This window comes from Tiliqua scincoides, chromosome 8 (assembly GCF_035046505.1).
Source record: "Tiliqua scincoides isolate rTilSci1 chromosome 8, rTilSci1.hap2, whole genome shotgun sequence".
In the NCBI taxonomy this organism is placed as follows: Eukaryota; Metazoa; Chordata; class Lepidosauria; order Squamata; family Scincidae; genus Tiliqua; species Tiliqua scincoides.
Window position 1 is genome coordinate 60045863 of NC_089828.1, and position 21134 is coordinate 60066996.

The 21134-nt window shown below is 57.3% G+C and overlaps 3 protein-coding genes across 3 annotated transcripts; 2 read left to right on the top strand and 1 right to left on the bottom strand.

The window, feature by feature from the left end:
* Positions 1–212: 212 nt before the first annotated feature.
* LOC136658788 (probable 18S rRNA (guanine-N(7))-methyltransferase) lies at positions 213–8278 on the bottom strand. Its single transcript, XM_066635663.1, has 12 exons — positions 7817–8278; positions 7298–7335; positions 6210–6305; positions 5005–5087; positions 4806–4902; positions 4592–4688; positions 3531–3581; positions 2676–2761; positions 1979–2024; positions 1445–1503; positions 645–734; positions 213–530 (listed from the first exon to the last, which is right to left on the bottom strand). The coding sequence occupies exons 1-12, from the start codon at positions 7862–7864 to the stop codon at positions 476–478; spliced, it is 846 nt and encodes a 281-aa protein (XP_066491760.1). The 5' UTR covers positions 7865–8278; the 3' UTR covers positions 213–475.
* Positions 8104–14215, top strand: TBL2 (transducin beta like 2). The gene is made up of 7 exons (XM_066635664.1): positions 8104–8287; positions 9072–9202; positions 10714–10898; positions 11682–11833; positions 12003–12129; positions 12653–12805; positions 13694–14215. The coding sequence occupies exons 1-7, from the start codon at positions 8179–8181 to the stop codon at positions 14148–14150; spliced, it is 1314 nt and encodes a 437-aa protein (XP_066491761.1). The 5' UTR covers positions 8104–8178; the 3' UTR covers positions 14151–14215.
* A 3329-nt stretch (positions 14216–17544) lies between these two features.
* On the top strand, positions 17545–20590 carry BCL7B (BAF chromatin remodeling complex subunit BCL7B). The gene is made up of 6 exons (XM_066635847.1): positions 17545–17710; positions 18318–18393; positions 18504–18600; positions 18710–18880; positions 19105–19184; positions 19614–20590. Exons 1-6 carry the CDS (start codon positions 17553–17555, stop codon positions 19704–19706), a joined length of 675 nt encoding a protein of 224 aa, XP_066491944.1. The 5' UTR covers positions 17545–17552; the 3' UTR covers positions 19707–20590.
* The last annotated feature ends 544 nt before the right edge of the window (positions 20591–21134 follow it).

The window sequence follows — 21134 nt, forward strand, 5'->3', positions numbered from 1 at the left end:
GGGCCTGGTCTGACCATCTGGCTAAAGCAGCAGGACACTCCTCCTTTCTTGAGAATCCCCCCCCCCCCCGCCAAGCAGTGAGGCTCTGCTTATGCTTCCCTCGCCCACCCCACCAAGTTTAGCCTTCTGACAGGGAAAACCGGCCTCCCTGCCCCAGCCTTCCACTGCACCTGCACTTTGCACAGGAGGAGGGAGAAGAAGACTGCCAAAAGTCAAAGGCGCCTCCTGCAGTTTAATTATCTCTTCAACATTGCCTGGAAACACAGTGTCTCCCCTACAGTACAACAGGGCCTCACGGCGGTGCAGCTCTTCAAACGCTGGGTGGAGCCCAGGAGAGCTCCACCCTCTTTGGCACCCAGAGCCAGCAAAGAGGAGGAGCAGACCTGAGCAGCTTAAGGAGGCAGCCTTGTAGCCGTCCCCAGGCGGTGCCTGCCTGCAGCCAAGGGGCTGGGGGACAGCAGAATTCACACTCGCCTCAGAAGTGAGGCCGCCGCTTCCGACTGGTGTACTTGGTGTCTGCCCGCACTTCCCTGCAGGTGCAAGACAGTTTGAGGTCAGGACACAGAGTGGTGTGAATGCCGGGGGGGGGGGGGAGAGGAGGCTTTGCCTCTGCAGGCCGAGCCACTGACGCAGGCTCCACTTACTTGCCCTGCCGCCGCCGCCGCTCCTTCTTCTCAAGAACCCAATCCCGGCTCTTCTTGACTGACCTCCCTTTGGCGTTCCTGAATCGCATCCTGGAGGCAGAGATGGGGGCACAGTCAGATACCAGCCCAGTCACCACCACCCTGGCCTGCTTCAGCAGCTCTCCGTCTCCTCCCCTACTTGACCTGCTGCACTCCCCGAAAAGGTCAGCCTGCCTCCCCCCATCTCCCTGGGCAAAGTGCAGGCCCCAAACAGTATGACAGGCAGAGAATGACTGCCGGCAGGATGTCAGAGGCAGGAAAAGGGGGCACCCCAAAGCTGCTGGTCACCCCCACGATGCACCTCAGGCTCTTGCTATCAGTCTCCCCACAAGCCGCGGAGGGTGGCAGGGGTTGCCCTCAGCTGCTCCAGTGGAGGAGACGTTTCTGACTCATGGAACCACCTGCAATGCCCCTCTTCCTTCAGATGCCCTGCGGCAGCCAGGACAGGAGGCCCAGGTCCAGCCTCCGCCCTCAGGCCGTCTAGCATGGGGGGGGTGCATGAGGATAACACAAAGCAGCCTGGCCCTGGGCCTCAGACCAGAACTCTTTGTTCCCCTCAGCTTCTGGAAGAAGGCAGGGACAGAACCTCTAAGCAGCAGCTGTACTTGTGCTTTGGGGTAAAAATGCAAGCTGAAAAGTGGAGTCTGCGTGTTCTGCAAATAAACCTACAGATGTAGCAGACCAGTTTCCTCAAGTCCAGCTGTAGCTAAAACCATCCTTCAGCTTCCCCCCCCCAAAAGCAGCAACTCTGCACCCCATACCTTTCACTGGTGAACTTGGCCTGCACTGCCTCTTCCCCAGCACACTCAGCACCCAGGCCCTGAAAAACAAAACCCTCTGGTAGCCTCAGGAAGGAGGGAAGGTCACACATCGAGGACCAGGGGTGTGTGTGACTGAGCTCCAAGTTCCACATGGCTCCCCCTGGAGAAGCAGCAGCTTGCAAAGAGGCTTACTCCACATGAAGTGCCCCCACTCCTTGACCACAAGGACTACAGTGGTCAAAATTCAAGCACGCCCAATTCCAACCTGTCCTGCCCCTCAGGAAAAGGCAAGTCTGCTTCCTCCAACCTTCTGGGAGCTCTGTGCTTTGATGGCGGCTGAAGACCAACTTTGTTAACAAAAGTCAGAAAGCAGTCAGACGCTGTGGGGAGCCATCAAGCATCTCCTTCGACCCTCCTTGCTGCAGCAACGGGAACAGGCAAGAGGATCTGCCTGGACGTGTCCCCACACCACTTGTAGGCAAAGGCACCACCCCTTCGTGGCTCACCCCCAGGATTCCCACACTATTCCGTTACCTTTGGCAGTGTGCCACTGGTGCCAACAAAGAGACAGAGAAAAAACCTGGAAGAAAAAGCAACCGGGGGGGGGGGGTTAAACACCTCTTGCTTAGCACCAGCGACCCCAGGCCCCCCTCCAAGGGGCATAAGGAGCTACCATAGAAATGACCATGGACCATCAACTGAATTAGCAGCAGGTCTCAAAGCTGGCCCTGCCACGCGAGTTCTTTTAGCAGGGCTGAACTGCCACACCCAGCCTGTGCCCTGGCATGGATCTGGGTCTCCTCCCTGTGGTCAAGAGTGAGAAGAGCCCAGCAGGCTCCAGGTGGGGCAGAGCTGCTGACCTGCAGCCCATTAGTGGGATGGGGCTCCATCAGGCAGACCCATTCTGGTCTGACTCTGCAGAAGGGCAGCCTCTTGTAGGGAGATGACAGGCTCTGCCAGAGAACCACCCAGGATGCAGCTTTGGTACATCCAAGTGCCATAGAGAACTGGACAGGAGGTGTTCAGAAGTTCCCTCTGTCTATAGCGCTCTGTGGCCAAGGAGAAAGGTCTGGGTCTAGGACACACCATCCTGCTGGACAGAGGATTCTCACAGTAACCGAAGAACAGGCTGGCTTACGGTAGCCCCTCCCACTGTCCTGGTCCTGTGAGCTTTGGCTTCCTCTCCCGAGCCCAAAGAGCCCCCCCCCATTCCTCCTGACAGAGGACTTACTTCTTGGCTTTGGCACTGTTGGGGAAGTCCACCACCAGGCCGCCCGTGAAGCCTGCTTTCATGGCTTGCGTGGTGATGAGTTCCAGCTGGAGGAGGAGAGAGAGAACACGTGCAGGCATGCACACGCACAGTAACTGGACTGGTCTAAGCTGAACTGGCCTAGGCTCCGTCCCATAACAGGACCCCCGAAGTATCCGAAGCTGCTAGTCCTCAAGACAATTCACTTCTAGTACAAACCCTTGCCGCTTGCTCCTGCAGGAGATCAGAGGACTACCAGCTCAGGCACGAAAGACACTCCTATTGCCTTTCATAACCAGGTGCAAACTTTGGAGCAGACAATGAACAAAGACCTTCACTTCCCCTAGTGAGCTCCCCTGTGTCCTCACCAGCTGGGAACAGTTTCTTCAAATGACTATTACCAGAGTGAGGAGCACTGGGCCGCAATCCTATACGTATGTACCCAAGAGAAAGCCCCACTAAACACAATCGGCCTTACATCTGAGTAAATATATATGAGTGCTATGCGCCCCTCTCCTGAAAGCAAAGAAGCAAAGGTTTCTGGGATGGCTTCACTTTAACCCAGACATCATCCTCTTGCAGGAAAAGGGAGGCAAAAGGAAAGAGAGTGCCAACAGTGTTGAACTCAGTCTCCCTAGGCAGCTCCCCCAGAAGACCTGTTGGCCTTTTGCACACACAAGCAAAGCTTGAGTTCTTGGGGGCCTCCAGGCTTGAGAGCAGCCCTTGCTGGCCTGCTCAGAACCTTTCAGAGGGAAGGGCAGCACCTCCCTCCCTCTCTGTGGCAGCTCTGACTCTGTCACAGTCACACCTAAGCCTGTGTCCCCCCCCCCGACACACCTGCTGAGCATTTTCCGGGTACAATTGGAGGACAGCACGGGCTCCGTGGGCCTGGGGGAAGAGGAGGGGAAAAGCAGAGTTTGAGGAGAGGCACTCTGCACCCAGGCTGCCTGCAGCACACCAAGAAGAAGCACATGGAACCAGAGAAAGCCTCTTCCTACCGCAGGGGTGGTGGCTGCCAGGTCAATTTGGCAACTACAGCCTAGGCTGCGGGACTGAAGCCCTGTCAGCAATGGTGCCACCTCGCTCCCCTTCCCCATCAATTTCCCTTACGGAGAGCCTCAGTGTTGCATCTGATGGGAAAAGAAATGCCAAGAGATAAGCTGAATTCAGCACCACTGCCAATGGACATCACAGGCAGGCAGGGCGTGTGCAGTCGCCGTTTTCTCTGTCTGGATCCAGCCAGGACAATGATACAGCCAGCCCACCTTCTGGGACTGGTGTGCAACAGCCAAGGGGGCATTGAAGCCCACTGGACCAGGGCAGGTGGTTGCAAACTATCCAGTGGGATGACCAGTAAGATCATCACCGGCAGGTTTCTTAGGACCAAATGCAAGGATGCTTGTGTGTGTTCCAGCTTGGCTGTCTTGGAGAAAGCATCTGCCTCCCCGAAGATCAGAGGTGTCAGGGACCTGCGCCTACCTATCCTCCTGATGGCAGAAGGAACAGGTTAGGCAAAAAGAGGGAAGCCCCAGCAGGTGCAAAAAAAGGGGTCTGCCATCACCTCCCAGCTCCTTGTTGCTCCCACTGATAGCTGCCCTCTTGGCCTCCTTGGGGAAGGGCAGGTGGAGCACCAGCTTAGCCAGCAAAAGGTCCTTCAGCAGCATCTCCAGATAGGTATGCAGGGCTGGGAAAGACCCCAGGCCCTGCTGTGGTCTGAGCTCAGCAGAGAAACTGCATGAAGGCCACATCACACTGTCCTTTGGCTTCCAGACTCCATCCGTCTGCACAAGCTCCTGGCACATGGGGTGGTGGCAGCTAGAAATCAGCTGCAGCTCTGCAGCACCTCCCACCTCCTTTGGAAGAAGAGTAAGACGATGGAAGGGGGCAGCAGCACTTACCAAAGCGGTGTAGAGCGTGGAGAAGAACCGATGCAGCCGCCTGGGAGGACTGTGCGTCTTCTTGTCAGCACTGCAGAGCCACTGCACCGCAGAAATGCTGCAGGACAGAAGGGGTGTCCAGCAGCCTGCCAGGCCCAGCGCCTTGGAAACCAGATCCTCCCCCTGAACAGAGCCAGGCTGCAGCTCTTCCTCGCCAGCCAAGCTGTTGTCCTACCTGATGCAGCCATCAAACATCCCCGGCCGGAACGGAATCCCCTGGCCCATGTCAGCCAGCATCAGGTCTCCCTCCACTTCCCTCTCCAGAGCCACGTCTGTTAAGAATAAAAGACACAAGCTTGTTCCTGCCCAACCTAGTCCAAAGCAGAAAGGACTGAGGGGTGGGTGGGCGGGCGGGCGGGCGAGGATCAACTCACCTAGCATGGCAGAGCTGATGTCCAGGCCAACCCAGCAATGTCCCTCTTCTGAGAGGTAGTCTCCACTCAGACAGGAGCCACAACTGGGAGGAAGCACACAACGCACACCAGTGAGTTGTCCTCTCTGGCCAGAGGATTTGGGGACTCCTGAGCTGCAGGCAGGCAATCTGTGAGGCCCCTGGCTCATAAAATCTGGCTGCCATAAACCCACCATCGTGCAAGGGAGTCATTTATACAATTTTCCCCAAAGCAGCATCCAAACAAAACCAGCCACATCAGTTTTCCAGTGAAAACAAAGTCAGCCATCACGCTCAACGCAGCCCAGAAAAGATCATGGTGTGTTCTGAGATTGCACTTCAGGTTTGACCTTTCAAAAGGCAAACGACACTTGCAATTGCTGACACTTTGCCAGTCACGGAGAAGCACCACTGAGGAAGGAAAAGGCTTCACGAGGTCAGGGCAGAATGCGGCTCGCTGCACTGGTGCCTGGCCCTGCAGTCATTACAGGGGTTGTTGGTTCAAGTCCCCAGTGGGCACAGAGCAACTGTGGTATGCAGCAGAGTCTGGCTGTTGGGTGTTCATACCCTGCCTCAGAGAGAGATCCTGACCCCCCAAAGACCAGGCAAGGTTGCAGGTATGGTCTCTCTTGATAGGGGGAGAGGGAGGGCTGTGGCTCAGCAGAAGATCACGTGCTTCACACGCAGAAGGTCTTGGATGTAATTTCAAGAGAGAGAGAGAAGCTAAAGCAGCAGGACTGGGAAACTTGTCCCTTGTCTCAGTTCTTGAAGCAGTGCTGCTAACAAGAGCGGGCAATCCTGGGAGCTCTGGGGCAATACGAGTTGAACCAACTAGGGAAAGGTCCACAGCTCCATTCCCGACAGCAGCTTCAGGTGGGGCTGCCTGAGGACCTGGAGAGTCGCTGCCTGTCAGGACAGGCACTACTGAACTGGCCCAACGGCTCAACTCACGCAAAGCAGCTTCACATGCTGTTCAGCATCCCAGTCCCAAACCTCTACTGAGGCGAGCGACCTTTCAGTTCCCTGCCAGGCTAACAAAACTGAACTGGCTTTTGAAGAATTTGTCTACTGCAGACACATCTGTGCTATTTGACCTTGTTCCCCAGGAACAGATCAGCCTCCTCCAAGTCTTGAGTGCTCATGCCTTGGGGTCTCATGATTCAGAGACAGAGAAAGCAGCCAATTTACCCTACGTCCAGCAAGAAACAAGGGCGGTCCTCTGCGAGACCCAGCAGTTCCACAGCCCGCTCCGTCATCTGTGACTGGATCTCAACCATCCGTGAACTGGAAGGCAGAAGCGGGGGGGGGGGGGAAGAACAGAGGTGAACAAACCCATGCAGTGGAGTTCAAGCATGGATATTTGCCAGGCTGTTTGAGACTCAGGAAATGGGGGGGGGATACCCAAAAGAACTCCCAGCCTCTTCTAGATCTCCAGCCAGAACAACCCATGTTCCATGCTCAACAAATTAGGCCAGCTTAGAAACAGCTGCTCACCACAGAACCCATGGCAAGAAACAACTGCCTCAGGTACTCAGACCCCCCTTTTTGCTTGTTCTTTTTTTGTGTCCAAAAGCACGAAAGGCCAAGTAGAGTCTACAAAAATTTGTGGCAAGCTGGACCACACTCTCTCTACTGCCCAGTGCACTCCCAGTTTTAACAAGCGCGTTTGTACCTACGTTCACAACACTCACCAATCCTCCTCCTTTTCAACTCTTCACTCCCACCCATGGTTCTGTTCTCTCTTACAAGGGAACTGGCCTTCCCTGGCTGTGCTTTGCAACCCAGGAACTAATCACTGCCAGCCTTGGGCTCTATTCTGATAACTGCTTTTCTCTGCCAGACGCTCCTTGAGCCCTTTTCCCTGTGCCGAATTGAGGGACATCCAGGCACAGCCCCTGTTCACGCTGCACAGGAACTCCTGCCTCAGCCTGGAGCACCTTGCCTGCGCTGTCTGCATTTTCGTTCACGCGCAGCAGGGACACCCTGGCTCAGTCTCAGGCAATGCTTAAGAACAGCAACATACAGAATGTTAGTCCACACTTTGTAGCGCCCTTCCTGCGAGGAGCTCAGGGTGGTGTGCAGCATTCATCCCTCCTTCTGTCCTCGCAACAACCTGCGAGGCGAGTGAGGCAAGAGTGCGACTGGCCCAAGGCCGCCAGGAAGCTTCGTGGCCGAGGGGATCTGAGCCCGGCTCTGCCAGGGCCAGCTCCCAAACCCCTGCACCGCCCGGGCTCTGCAGACAAGTAGGCCGATCCGTGGCATCTGCACAGTCTTACTTGTGTGTGTATTTCCGGGCTTCGGCTTCATCGTAGAACTGGGAAGGAAGCGGAGACGGGAGGTGAGGCCGCTGGGAAGCCCACCAAGGCAGCAGCCCCAGAGTCTGCCCCGGAGCGGGGGCGTAGCTGGGGGGGCGGAGCGGTCCCTCCCTTTGGAGCCATTCTAGGCGGGGGGGGCAAAACACAGCCGAATGGCTGGCTGCTCCGCCCCCCTCCGGCTACGCCACCGCCTGGGAAGGGGAACAGCAGCTACCCCCGCCGGGAATGGCTCCGAAGGGAGCCCCCCCGCCAGCCCGAGTGCTCCGCCCCCCCAGCCTGGGACGCCGAGCACGGTCCCGCGGAGCTCGCTCCCGGGAGGGCAGAAGGGCGAGGCCGGCTCTACTCCGGCTGCCCGCCCGGAGGGGACACTGGCGGACCGGCCTCCCCCCACAGCCGAGCGTCTCGTGGCCGCGAGTTCCGCAGGCGCGGAGGGTCCGGGGCCGCAGGGTCACCTGCAGGCCCCGCCCACCCGATCCTCACCAGCTCGGGGGGCCCGCGGTGCTCGGGCCTCTTCCCGCTGGCCGCCATTCGTTCCACCGGTGGTTGCTACGCCACGCGGAGCGCAGCGCCGCCCATTGGCCAAGAGGACTACCCGTCTGCGGACCCCGTCCGCCGATTGGCTCAGTAGGACTCCGCCCCTTCCACCGTGGGAGGCGGTGCCTGAGTCGGTCCCGCCCTTCAGCCGCAGGTCGCCCTGGCGGCCGTGCTCGAGCTGCGCGTGCGCACTGTGAGAGCCCTCCACGCACGCCTCTTCGGGGACGCGCACGTCGCGGCGTTGCCGATGGTTGGTCGGGTGGTAGCTCCTCCTCCCCCTTTGCTGAGGTGGCTCCGGCGGCCGCGCGATGGAGGAAGCGGTGGCGCTGGTGGGGCTCTCGCTGCTCCTCGGAGCCCTCGTGCTGTGGCTGCTGCTGGGCCGGACGACGCCCGGCGGGAAGGAAGAGGCGGGCGCGCGCGCGGAAAACGGTGAGGGACTTGACCAGGCCGCGCCTCCTCCTGTCGGGCTTGGGTGGCCACGCCCTCCGTGCTGGGGGCGGGGCCTGGTCGAGACGCTCCGTGCGGGGGGCGGGGCGCCGGAGTCCCAAGCACGCTTCCTGTAGAGTGCGGTGGCTGAGCAGGTCCCGCCGAGTGGCTTCTGAGTCGGTGGCGTAGCTGGAGGGGGCGGGGCACCCAGTCTGGCAGGGAGCCTCGGCGCGGTGGACACGCGGCCCCTGCCTTCGGAGCCATTCCCGGCGGGGGGGAAACGGAACCGTACAGGGGAGGAAGAGAGCCGTACCCCCCCTCCAGCTACGCCACCGCTCTGAGTAAGCCCACTAGGGCTGCTGCGTGGCTCTCCCAGGACTGATGGGGGTGTCCGGGCTGCCCACTGAAGGGGCGAGCGGAGCACCAAGTATGGAGAGCTCTGAACCGCTCCCTGCGTTGCCGGCTGGACAGTGGCGCAGCTGGAGGGGTGCAGAGTGCTAAGCTTTGCAGGGAGCCTCACTGTGCCCTGTGAGTGCATGTCTGTTTTGCACCCACCCCCCAGAATGGCTCCCTGCAAAGCTTAGCACTCTGCACCCCTCCAGCTATGCCACTGGCTGGCAGCCCCTCCTCGCTCATCATCCCTGTACGGACTCCTGCCTTGCTTGGGTCTGGCCGGCAGCTGCTTTGCCAGCTCCTGGCTCTTCACAGGGCTCCTGGGAGGCAGCGTCTGTTCCTTGGCAAAGTTGATCTTGTGTTTTTGGTCTTGCTCCTACAGAGCAGAAACTGAACGGTGAAGCGGCCAGTAAAGCCCCAGGCCCAAAGAGGCAGAAGCAGCAGCAGCGCATCCGCAAGGAGAAGCCCCAGCAGCACTCCTTTGCACACCCGCTCCTGGCTGCGGCTCTCAAGGTGAGCTGCCGTGGCTGCCATGCCACCTCCCATGGGTTGGGGAACAGACTTGGCTGGCCTCACCTGTGTTCAGAGCCAGCTGTCCTGTGCTTGGATTCCTCCTGGACATATGACTCCAGTTCGTAGTTGGACGTGTATCAAGTAGAGGCAGGAGAGCGATCGAACTAATCCCCTGCCTGTTCTCAGAAGGTTTATGGAAAAAAAGACCATCTCGGTGTCGTGATTGCTGCATGCAGCATCTGGGTTTTAGAGGTAGGCTGTCTCCGAACACCAGGTACAAGGGTATGGCAACAGGATGCAAGAATCTTGTGTGCTCCCAGAGGCATCAGCTGGGCTGCTGCAAGATGCAGGAATCTGAACTGGATGGGCCCTTGGGCTGATCCGGCAGGACTCTTGCTGTGTCCTTATGAACTTATTAAAATTAGGGCGCAATCGTAACTCCTTATGTCAGTACTTTCTGGCACTGACATAAGGCCAGTGCAGGTCCGAGGTAAGGGAACAAACATTCCCTTACTTTGAGGAGTTCTCTGTGAGTGACACCCAACTGCAGGATGCAGCACGTGCCCCGTTGGCACAGCTATGCCAGTGCTGGAAAGCACTGACGTAAGGGGTTAGGATTGGGCCCTCAGTCTTACTGAAATCTAAAACACGGTTTTGCTGCATGTGCCTTTGCCTGTCAGTGAGATCTAGGCTTGAGGACGTCAGAGAACCATCTCGTTGGATAAGAGGAAACCACCTAGCCACTCAGTCCCACCTTTTTACCTAGACTAGTGAGCTTGGTTTCCAGTTGGTGGGCATACATGCTGGTCTTTGCAGGAAGGTGGACCAGGAGCTGTTGTCCCTGGGACAGCCCAGGCACGATGACGAATCAGTCCATCACTTTCCAACATGGATTTTTAGAACTGGCTTTTCAAATCAAGGACCTCGGGGTGTGGGGATTCCAGGGTAGTGGCTCTTGCCAGGCAGTCTCTCTGGGAGGCTACAAATCTTCCAAAATAAGCAAAAAATGTAGTGGGGGCATGGTATCCTTATAGGAGGTAAGTTTAACCCACAGCTTCGTGAAGAGAATTGAAGCAGGTGGGGGAGGGAGAAATGGAGGAGAGAAGTAGGTGGAGTTTCAGGCTCCAGGTCCCCACAGTTGTTGGCCGCGTTTGGAAAGACTGGACGTTGCCCACTTGTCTGGCTCTGCATTCCCCCATCGCAATGTTATGGGCCAAATTCAAATGCTTTTTTAGCACTGTAGTCAGTCGTTCATCGCCCCTGCTTGGAACATGTTGGGGGGGGGTTGTTGCTCAGCAGCAGAGTCCCGGCTCTGTCTGCACATGTTTCCCCCAGTCCAGTCTCGGCCAAGAGAAGCTTATGCCCAAAGCCCTGCACAGCTGCCGCCAGTCAGTGCTGCGTGCCTCGAGGAGAGTTGCTCAGCAGAACACGGCGTCCCCTGCCCATGCGCTGGGGCTTCTTTCTTGTGTGGTGGTCATGAGGCCAAAGCCAGTCCCCTGGGTGTTCTGCAGGGCCACAGTGGAAGCATCACCTGTCTGGACTTCAGCAGCAATGGGAAGTACCTGGCATCCTGTGCTGATGACCGCACAGTGCGCATCTGGAGCACCAAGGACTTCCTGGAGCGGGAGCACCGCTGTATGCGGGCCAACGTGGAGCTAGACCACGCCACCCTCGTCCGCTTCTGGCCAGACTCCAGGTGAGAAGGTGTGCCGGACTAGAGCAAGGGAGCCCCTGATTGACTCCTCTGGGAAACTGGGAGGGGAAGTAGGAGTAGCAGGGGGAGTTGTTTCAGTCAAGGTGGTACCTCTGCATTCCATGTGCCTCTGGCTACCTCTGACAGCGGGGTGGGAGGGATGCTTGTGCCCTACTTCTGGACTTTCTGGCTGGACATCTCTGGCTGACTGTTCCAGGATGCAGGAGGTTGGCCGTGATACCTGTGGGCTGGTCTGGTGAGACTCTCCTGGTGCTTGAAAGTTCATTTCTACCTGCAGAGTGTGCGAAAAGCAACGCTGCTCAGTTTGGTTGTGGGTCTGGATGGGGCTGCCTCCCCGGGTCCTCCTCAGAGGCTGTCAGCATGTCTTGGCTGCTTGGGAATGTGGCAAGCTGTGTATGAGCTGCAGCAGGATTGCAGCAGGGGTGGGGGAGAGGCAGGAGCTCAGCAGGCCAGCCAGAGCGGGCATTAGTAGTCATGATGCAACTTGTAGCCACTGCACGCAGAGGCCTGGTGGCCTCCACAGGCATGATGTCGACAACAGAATTCATGTTACCTGGTGCTTCCCTGGCCCATTGGAGAGTGGGGAGGGCCCACTGAGGGGGGAGGAGGAATGGATTCCCAACCAGCCCTGGTCAGGAGCGAACACAGAAGCTGCATTGTGCTGCCAGCAGAAGCCCTCCTGGGCTGCAAGAGGGTGTGACTGCAGGGCACAGCAGCTTGTTCCTTGTCTTGCTTGCAGGCAATGACTCTCCTTCCTTCACTCAGAGCCTTTGTTGTCTGGCTGGCCAACGGTGACACCATCCAAGTCTTCAGGATGACCAAGAAGGAGGACGGCAGCTTTGCCTATCTGGCAGCCCCAGAGGAGTTCCCCAAGCAGCACAAAGCCCCTGTCATCAACATCGGCGTGGCTGACACAGGTACCCTGGCAGAGGCTGGCATTCCTTCTGGCTGGCAGAGACTGAGTGGGTTGCGCAGCCCAGTCCTGCCCTCTGGACTGTCTCCCTTAAAAGACCCCTACCTGGTCGCTCACATACCAGCAGCTGCACCAGCCTGGGCAAGCCACTGATTCTTCTCTCTCCTGCCCAGGGAAGTTCATCATGACAGCCTCCAGTGACACCACCATCCTGATCTGGGACCTGAAAGGAGAAGTCTTGGCCAGCATCAACACCAACCAGATGAACAACGCCTTTGCGGCTGTGTCCCCGTGTGGGAGGTGAGGAGCACCCCGAGAAGGCCCCACTCTGGTCTTGGCCTCCACGTTCCATGAGAGTCATGGATGACGGGGAAGCAGCAGCTTGAGTCTGGAGTTCCCCCACCAGGGAAGCCCATCTGAGCAAACGTTTTACTGCTTGGAAAATGTGACCTCTTCTGGCGGCATCCAGTAGTTGCTTTACAATATCCAGGCTTTTCTGCTGCCTCCTTGCTGACTGGTTTCCTGGACCTTTTGTATTATTGCTTGAAGATCATTTGTGGTACAGTCCAACCCTGCTTGTGCTTCCTCAGAATTGGGTCCCATTGAGTTTGGTGAGACTGGAGCCCTGGGATGCATACATAGGTTGGCAGTTTCAGTCTCCGTTTTCAACCTGTTAGTTATTTTGCTTTGTTTTACAAAACAGGCAGGGTGCAACTCCCCAAGCTAAAGCTGAAAAATGAAAGGCGGCTGTTTGGTTAAGCCCCCTCTGATTTGGGGACAAAACATTTTGCCTGTGACTGTGCACTGCTTCCTTCTCCTCTAGGTTTGTTGCATCGTGTGGCTTCACTCCAGATGTGAAGGTCTGGGAAGTGTGTTTCAGCAAAAGTGGAGACTTCCAAGAGGTGACAAGGGCCTTTGAGCTGAAGGGGCACACGGCAGGTGTCTGTTCCTTCTCTTTCTCCAACGATTCCCGGCGGTAAGAGACTATCTGTCAGCTCCCTGGACTGAAGGCCCTTGCCCCAAATCCCTCACAAGTGCACATTCCTTTTCCTCACTGCTCTAAGGAGTGCACCTGGGACCTTGGGTGTAGTGAGGCTCCCTCCACAGTGGCCTTCTCCGCTGTAGATAGCTGGGCCTGAGAGGGCCCCTGCCTGACCTGGCTGCTTATCTTGCAAGAGCACTTCTGTGGACCTTTCCAGGCTGGTTATTTTATTCAGTGTCAAGCCTGTCACTTCCCTAAGATTAATCAGGGTGAGTGACAGTCAGTTAAATATTACTGATGCTGAAGGGCTTCAGAGTTCTCCCCCCCCCCCGCCTCTACAACTGGCTCTGAAGCATTCCTGGGTGGTGCTCAGAATTCTGGGTGGGCTCAGAATTCTGCAATGAAGAGCAGTAAGGGTGCTCTTGGCCTGTCTCTCTTCTTGTTATGGCTCCCTTCTATTTTTACAAGGCTGCTGGTGTGTGTGTGTGTGTAGGGGGGTGCGATATGGTGTTGGAGGGCAGTGCTGTAGACTTTGTGAAGGATCCCATGACTCTTCCCCATAATTCAGGCACCAAGAACACCTCTCTGTATGTAGAAAGTTACAGTTGGGGGAGGGACTCCTCTAGATTGATCTTGAAGATCGTAAAAGAAGAGGGCTTGTCTCAGCCCATGTAGTACCTAAACTTTCCACGGCCTTGTTCCAGGGTCATGCCAGCACCTTCAGTTATGCCAGATTCCATTAAGGTGCTGCAGGAGATGCTGGAGCACAGGCTGACAGATTCTGCACAGCTTCCCAGAAGTGGCAGCTTCCCAGCAGCAGGCCATGAGCCTTGTGCAGAGTTCTCTCCGCATTAATAATCTAGCAGCCTCTTCTCTGAACAGGATGGCCACAGTTTCCAAGGATGGCACATGGAAGTTGTGGGACACGGACGTGGAATACAAGAAGCAGCAAGATCCTTACCTGCTGCTGACTGGCAAGTGCCAGGTGCTGGAGCCCTGCCGAGTGGCACTGTCCCCAGATGCTCGCACACTGGCCGTCTCCAGCAGCACCAGCATTTTCGTCTATGGGACCCAGCGGGGTGAAGAGGAGGAGCGCTTTGAGGGCGTCCACGGGGAGCCCATTACAGACTTGGCTTTTGACGTGAACAGCCGCTTCCTCGTCTCCTGCGGGGATCGGGTCATCCGCGTCTTCCACAACACAGTCGGCTACCGGTCCGTGGTGGAGGAGATGAAGGCCCTGCTGAAGAAGGCCACCAACGAGTCCACTAAGCAGAGACTGCAGCAGCAGATCACCAGTGCTCAGGGTGCCCTGGCCAGCATTTATGGCAAGAGCAACTAAGTCTTTCCAAGGGCTGGGATTTTAATCATGCAGGGTGAGAGCTAATTAAAGAGAAATCTTTTGCACCACTTTGTCCTCTGAGGATTGCCTCTCACCGCCCGATTGAGGAGAGGCCAGATCTTGCGCAGCTTCAGACATGTTGGGAACTGTGATAGTGAGAGGCTCGGTTGGGCAGAGGCTGCTTTGCTCACTAACATTGGGCACAGCACTGGAAAATTTCCAATTTCCCCACAAAGCTCTCCTAGAAGAATGAGGCCGGCTCCGAGTCATTACAAGAGAGGTCCCCGTATGGTGTAGACTCAGGTTTGGGCACAGAATGCAGCATTCTGAGGGGGAGATTCTAACCCTTGGGAGCTGGAGAGTGTTTGGGCAGTGAGTGGTGAGATCCTGCAAGCTTGCAAGTGCTGGAAGGGGGCTTTCCTTCCTGGCTTGCATGTACAGCCCACTCCTCTTTCTTGCGACAGGTTTCCTGTTACAAATCTTTCTGTTGCACATTTCTGCACGTCTTAAGTCCTCAGCTTCTTTAGAATCTACATGCAAAAATTTCTTGTGCATGATGTCCTTTACTGCCTGGGGTCACTACAGTCCCCTGGATCTTAGAATTGTGCTTTTTAAAACTCCAGGGTGTGGAATAAGCAAACCTGTCTTCCAAGATTTGTTTCTGGGTGAAGAAGCCAACCTGGCAGATATAATCTGGATGGGGGAAAGTTATCTCTCCCAGTGTTGCCCACCAGGTTTCCAAGCGTAGCAGCCAGCAAGGGCTGGGGGCCAGGGATGAGGAGTGGTGGTGCTCTATGCCCCTGTTCAGGTTCTGCAGTCGCCTCCTTTGGAGTGTCTGCACTGGCAACAAGTGACCTGGGCAGAGATTAGGTTCAGGTGCCACTCACCTTGTGGAGGCCCAACAGCCTCCCTTCCTAAGCTGCCTGAGAGTGGCATTGCTTTCCCTTTGCTTTGCAGCCTGAGTGTCCACGCTGAGATCAGTCCCCCCATGTGCATTTGCTCAGATTTCATGGCATCCATGAGCCTGGCTCAAACCATACCATATGCATATATATTGGCAACCTTCAGTCTCGAAAGACTATGGTATCGCGCTCTGAAAGGTGGTTCTGGCACATGTCTAGTGTGGCTGAAAAGGCCAATCCAGGAGTGACAATCCCTTCCACACCGGGAGCAAGTGCAGTCTGTCCCTTGTCTGTCTCCCTGGCTATGGGCCTTCCTTCTTTGCCTCTTAGCCTCAGACTGTTGGCCAACTGTCTCTTCAAACTGGGAAAGGCCATGCTGCACAGCCTGCCTCCAAGCGGGCCGCTCAGAGGCCAGGGTTTCCCACTTGTTGAGGTCCATCCCTAAGGCCTTCAGATCCCTCTTGCAGATGTCCTTGTATCGCAGCTGTGGTCTACCTGTAGGGCGCTTTCCTTGCACGAGTTCTCCATAGAGGAGATCCTTTGGGATCCGGCCATCACCCATTCTCATGACATGACCGAGCCAACGCAGGCGTCTCTGTTTCAGCAGTGAATACATGCTAGGGATTCCAGCATGTTCCAGGACTGTGTTGTTTGGAACTTTGTCCTCCCAGGTGATGCCGAGGATGCGTCAGAGGCAGCGCATGTGGAAAGCGCTCAGTTTCCTCTCCTGTTGTGAGCAAAGAGTCCATGACTCGCTGCAGTACAGAAGTGTACTCAGGACGCAAGCTCTGTAGACCTGGATCTTGGTATGTTCCGTCAGCTTGTTGGAGAAGCAATGGACCATATGCAATACCATATGCACCATATGCAAACCATATGCAATGGACTTGTGTTTGTATCTGATCAGGTTGGAGGTGATCTGTGTGTTTATTTGGGGGTGGGAGGATGTAATCTAATGCTTTTGTCATGGACCATACTCCATGGCTCAGTGGGGCTTGGATTTTAAGCACCTTCAAACCTCTGCAGGGCAGCAGGACTTATTAGGAAGGTTTCCCCTGGAGATGAACACATTCTGAGGAAGAAATTGGGGGACCTCCCTGTCACCATGCACTGGTCATGATCAGACTGGGTTAGTGTGATGGACTCTCTGTGGAGCTACCCTTGAAGACTATCCAGAAGCTATGGCTTCTCCAAAATGCTATGGCTGTGCCTAATGGGCCACACCCAGAAGCAGAACTCCCCTCTTCCTTCAGTTTTGTGTGTTTGCTACTGTGTTTCTTGGGTCTACTCAAGGTGTGGATGATGACCTTCAAAGCCCTACGTGGCCTGCTGCTGCCAGGCCTACCTCTTCTTGCATGAGTATGCTCTCCCCCTTCAGGCATCATCTCACAGGGCCTTTTTGTCACAGCCCCCATCCTTTGGAACTCCCTTGCTTTGCGGGTTTGGTTGACCTCCTTTTGGGGGGGGGGGATATCAGTGGTATGCTTTCTTGTTTGCTCAAGTGTTCGGTTGGGGACTCCCCTTTTTTTATATAGTTTGCCTTTTATTTATGTAGTAGTTCTATTTTGTTTATTATTAATAGTTTTCTATTTTGTTTATTATTAATAGTTTTCTCATTTGATTATATTTTCAATACAATCTAATTCACTGTGAGGGCCTCTAGGGAGGTGGAAAAGTGGCACAGAAACAGCCAGTTTAACACAATTAAGAGCACTCTGTCCATGCGCAGGAGCACCCATCACGTGTTCAAATGTGGCAGCGCTACACGGTGCTGTCGAAAACAAGACGGCGAGACCAGTCCTGGTAGCTCACCTCACGCTGTTGCAGCTTCTTCATACCCCCCGCCACCATAGCCAGCTAGATGCTCCAATGGAAAGCCCAGAAGCAGAGCCTAAATGCCACAGCCCTTCAAGGCATTGTCAGATCCCTGCAAAGGATGAGCGTGGTGTGCCCGGCCTTCCTCTGGTCTGGTCCAGCCTGTGTTGAGGGCGAGCATCTGCAGCGTGTGCAGGGAGTGGCGCGGCTAGAGGGGCAAAGCACCCGGTCTTGCAGGCGCTGAACACGCTGTGCAAGCGGCCCCTCCCCCTCTGGCTGTGCTGCTGCATCCAGGGGCGAAAGGCGCCCTTAGCGTTTATGTATCCATTTCACAGGGCTCCATTCCGGTGGTGTAGCTGGAGGGGGTGGAGCACTCGGTCTGGCAAGGAGGGCAAGCGCCCCCCCTTCGGAGCCATTCGGGGGGGGGGAACGGAGCCGTACAGCTTCCTCTCCCCCGGAATGGCTCCATTCTTTACAAAATAACAAAAAGTCGTCAGATGAATGTCACAATAAAAAGAGTGCCCCTGGGCATGTGCAGAGGGCAGGTCTCCACACCGCCGCTGCCACTTCACACCTTTCTCTGCCAGGCGTTCAGGCACCTCGCGCATGCGCAGTGGAGAGAACCGCGCTTCCCAACCCACGGCGTGCGTGATGACGCCTGACGCGCGGGCGTGGGAGGCTGCGCATGCGCGGGCCGGCTGGGCACGGCGGCGGCGGCTGTGGAATCCGGGCTGCGGGCGCTGCCGACGCCATGTCGGGGCGCTCGGTGCGGGCCGAGACCCGCAGCCGGGCCAAGGATGACATCAAAAAAGTGATGGCGGCCATCGAGCGCGTTCGCAAATGGTGAGGGAAGGAAGGCGGAAACGCGGGGGAGGGGCCCGTGGGCACTCCAGCCAATCCGGGCTAACTGCGGCCTTGGTGACAGGGGAACCGCCAATCAGCGGTCGCGCTGGGCGCGGAGCGAGGGGGCTTGCCTGGAGCGGCCAATCACATTCTGCTAGCTGAAGAGGCCGGGTTGCGGCGCGTTCCGATTGGTCGAGCCAGCGGCCAATCACGGCTCGCGGGGCGTTGCTTGGAAGGCGTGGATTGGCAGGCCTTTTGGCCAGTCGCGGCATTGCGCCCGCCTTTGGATCCCTCGGGACAGCGCGCCCCCTGTCCGCAGGCGCAGATGTTCTCAGCGGGTTGAGGGCGGCTGCACGCATGCGCAGTGGGGAAGGCGGGCTACAGACCTATCCTGAAGTCAAGGCCTGTGCTGGCTGAGCCTGACTCCTGGCCCGACCCGGCCACGGCTGCTCAGAAGCGAACCCCCGTGTCCAAGGCGGGTCCCTCTCGGACGGGTCGGGATCGCCACCTTCTGCCCAGCCCAGCCTGCTTCCCCAGGCAGGACCTGAAGGAAAACGCCTCCTGCTTGCGCAGGGACCAGACTAAGCGCTCTTGTGCCCCGAGGCAGGGAGAAGAAGTGGGTGACGGTGGGAGACACATCGCTGCGGATCTTCAAGTGGGTGCCGGTGGCTGAGAGCAAAGAGGTAGGGGGGCCTCTGGCCGGGCGGGGAGGCGCCTTTGCCCGGCCCCCTCAGGAGCAGACTTGAGGGTCCCACCTGCACACTCACCGCCCTTCTCCCTCCTACCTCTCCAGAAAGAAAAGGCCAAGCCCAGCAGCGCTGCGCTGCGGGAAGCCAATGGCTTTGCCGCCGAAACCACAGCCAACTCCTCGCTCCTTCTGGAGTTCCAGGGTGAGTCAGACCTGGACCTTCCGTGCACAATGGCCAGCACCCGTGGAGGCTCCCCAGTGGCCGAGTTGGAGCCCAGCCCACCCAGAGCTTTCTCCCTCTGGCCTTTCAGATGAGACCAGCAACCAGAGCTCTCTCTCTGACACCTACGCACTGAAGGCAGACAGCAGCCCAACCTCCAGCCCCAGTCCCCAGCAGAGTGAGTCCACGAGCCCTGTGCACGCCCCTGACTTCCGTGCCGATGACTCACAGCCCCCCACTTTGGGGCAGGAGGCCCTGGAAGGTGAGTGAGTGAGCATCTCCACTTGGGAGGGAGGCCGCCTATGCCACAAACTCTTGGTGATGCTATGCTCAGGGGAAAGCAGGACTGCCCTGGGTGCAGGCAGGTCAGGCCTGCGAATGGCAGCAGCGCTGGCCCTTCTTGGGCAGAAGCTTGTGGGCAGCAGCACAGCCGCCGCCCCCCACACACACATGGAGCCTAGAGGCACTAGCAGTGCTTTTTTCCAGAGCCTGCCCTGCCTCCTTCAGAAGTGGCAGATGAGCCTCCAACCCTCACCAAGGAAGAGCCAGTTCCTCTGGAGGCTGAGGTAAGATCAAGGGCTGAGGGTCACCACACTGACCCTGAAACCTGGTGGCTTGTTGCAGGGAGGGGGGCTAAAGTCCATGTTGAGGCAACCTTTTGACCTGGATCCTCCCTGCCCCCAGTGGATCTTGCTTTATTTTTCCTAGATCCACTCCCAGATTGTTGCCAGAGGTTCAGCCACTCCAGGTCAAAATTTCTTGAACTCTTAGCAATGGGCTAGTGGCTGCACTTCAGAGTACTGAAGTGGTGAAGGGGCTGCACAGAGTCCCCAATTCTGTGCTGTGCTGGCACTTCCAAATGGGAGATGGGAGCACAGTGGGGGGTGGGAGACTGCTCCTGGCAGGGCTGTGGTGTGGGGCAGGGTTGTTTTTGCAGGATCACTCATGGCATGTTGCTGACAAGCCTGTCTTTTTTTTTTTTTCCTCTGCTGCAGGTGACTGGGGGGGAGGATGAGTCGGGAGCCCCTCCACTCAAGAGGTTTTGTGCGGATCAGAACTCTGTGTGCCACAGGGCCTCCGAGAGCTAGCCAGTCTGCTCTCCCACATCCCTGCAATGTGTTCCTCTCCAAGAGTTGTTCCCTGCCCCCCCAAGATACCATCAGACTGCCAGTTGGTATTAGCTTCCCCCCCTTCCCATCTCGCCAAGAATCACCTTGCTGTTCCCTTGACTCCTCCAGCTGCCAGCTTGCTGTTTCCCTCCCTGCTGGGTTGGTTCTGCTCTCCCCTCTGCCTGCCATAGCCCCCCCCCCCCACATTGCATTCTCCTGATTTGCACACCTAAGGGCAGAGGGGTGGCAGCAGTCCCTCCTGTACTCTTCCTATTTATCCTGCTCTTTGTGGGCCCCCTGGGGGCAGATAGTGGCTTAGGAGGTTCTCAGAAGAAGGAGTCCTCCTTGTCTTTATCAGCACTTAATGGACAGCCTTAAGGCCCACCCTCTTCCTCCCTGGGGGGGAGGTCTGGTGGGATCTGGTAGGTGTTCAGCTGGGATGCTGTGCAATAGTTGTGGGTTAAGAAGCCATTAGCACTGGAGGATGCCACAGCCTGGGTGGGGGCTTGCCAGGCATGGAGCTTGGCAGACTGGTGGAAGCCCAGGCCTGGTTGCAGGAGATGGCAGGAGCTGCTTGGCCTTGGGCGCAAGGCTGTCTCCCTGGTGCCAGAGGGGCCTGTTGCCCCCTGTTGCCTCTGAGTGTTCCCTCCCCACGGGGCCCAGCGGCTCCTGCTGCTCCATGGCTGCCTGGATCCTCTCTGGTGCTGCAGCCCTGCTTCCCTCTCCCGCATGATATGCATGTGGAATCAAAGTGGGGACGCAGGCCCTGCAGCAGTGGTGGGAAGTGCTGTGGCCACAGAGAAGCAAAGAGATATTTTAGCACTGAAGAGAATATTTTTAAAATTAAAGTATTTGAAATAGTGTGTGTGTGTGTGGCTGTTTCTCCAGACAAGAAGAGGTGCAGGCGGGGGGGGGGGTGACGGTCCCCTGAAGGGCTTGTGGCACCAGTGGTGGGGCGATGCTGGCAGCCTCAGAGAGTGCACAGGCCAGACTGCTGAGTGGAGGGCAGCAGGGCCAAGGGCCAGTCTGAGAGCCCCCCTGAAGCTGGTGCGGAGCAAGTGCAGACCTGGAAGGGAGGGGCGCTTCTGCCTTGGCCAGCAGAGCACCGGGAGGGCAGTGGGCCAGGGCAAGGATCATCTGGGCAAATACCCTGGCGGGGGAGCAAAACGGAGCTGTACGGCTAGGAATGGCTCCAAAGGGAGGGCCGCTTGCCCACCTCGCTGAGGCTCCCTGCCAGCCTGAGTGCTCCGCCCCCTCCAGCTACGCCACTGCTCGGAGGGTCTGGCAGGAGGGGCGCTGGCGTCTCCGGGGCTCCGCCTAGGCAGGCAACCGCTGGGGGCGGCGCTGCTGCAGGACCCCTCCCACCCGCAGCCGCTGCGCCTCCCCTGCCGAGAGCGCCTCGGGCGG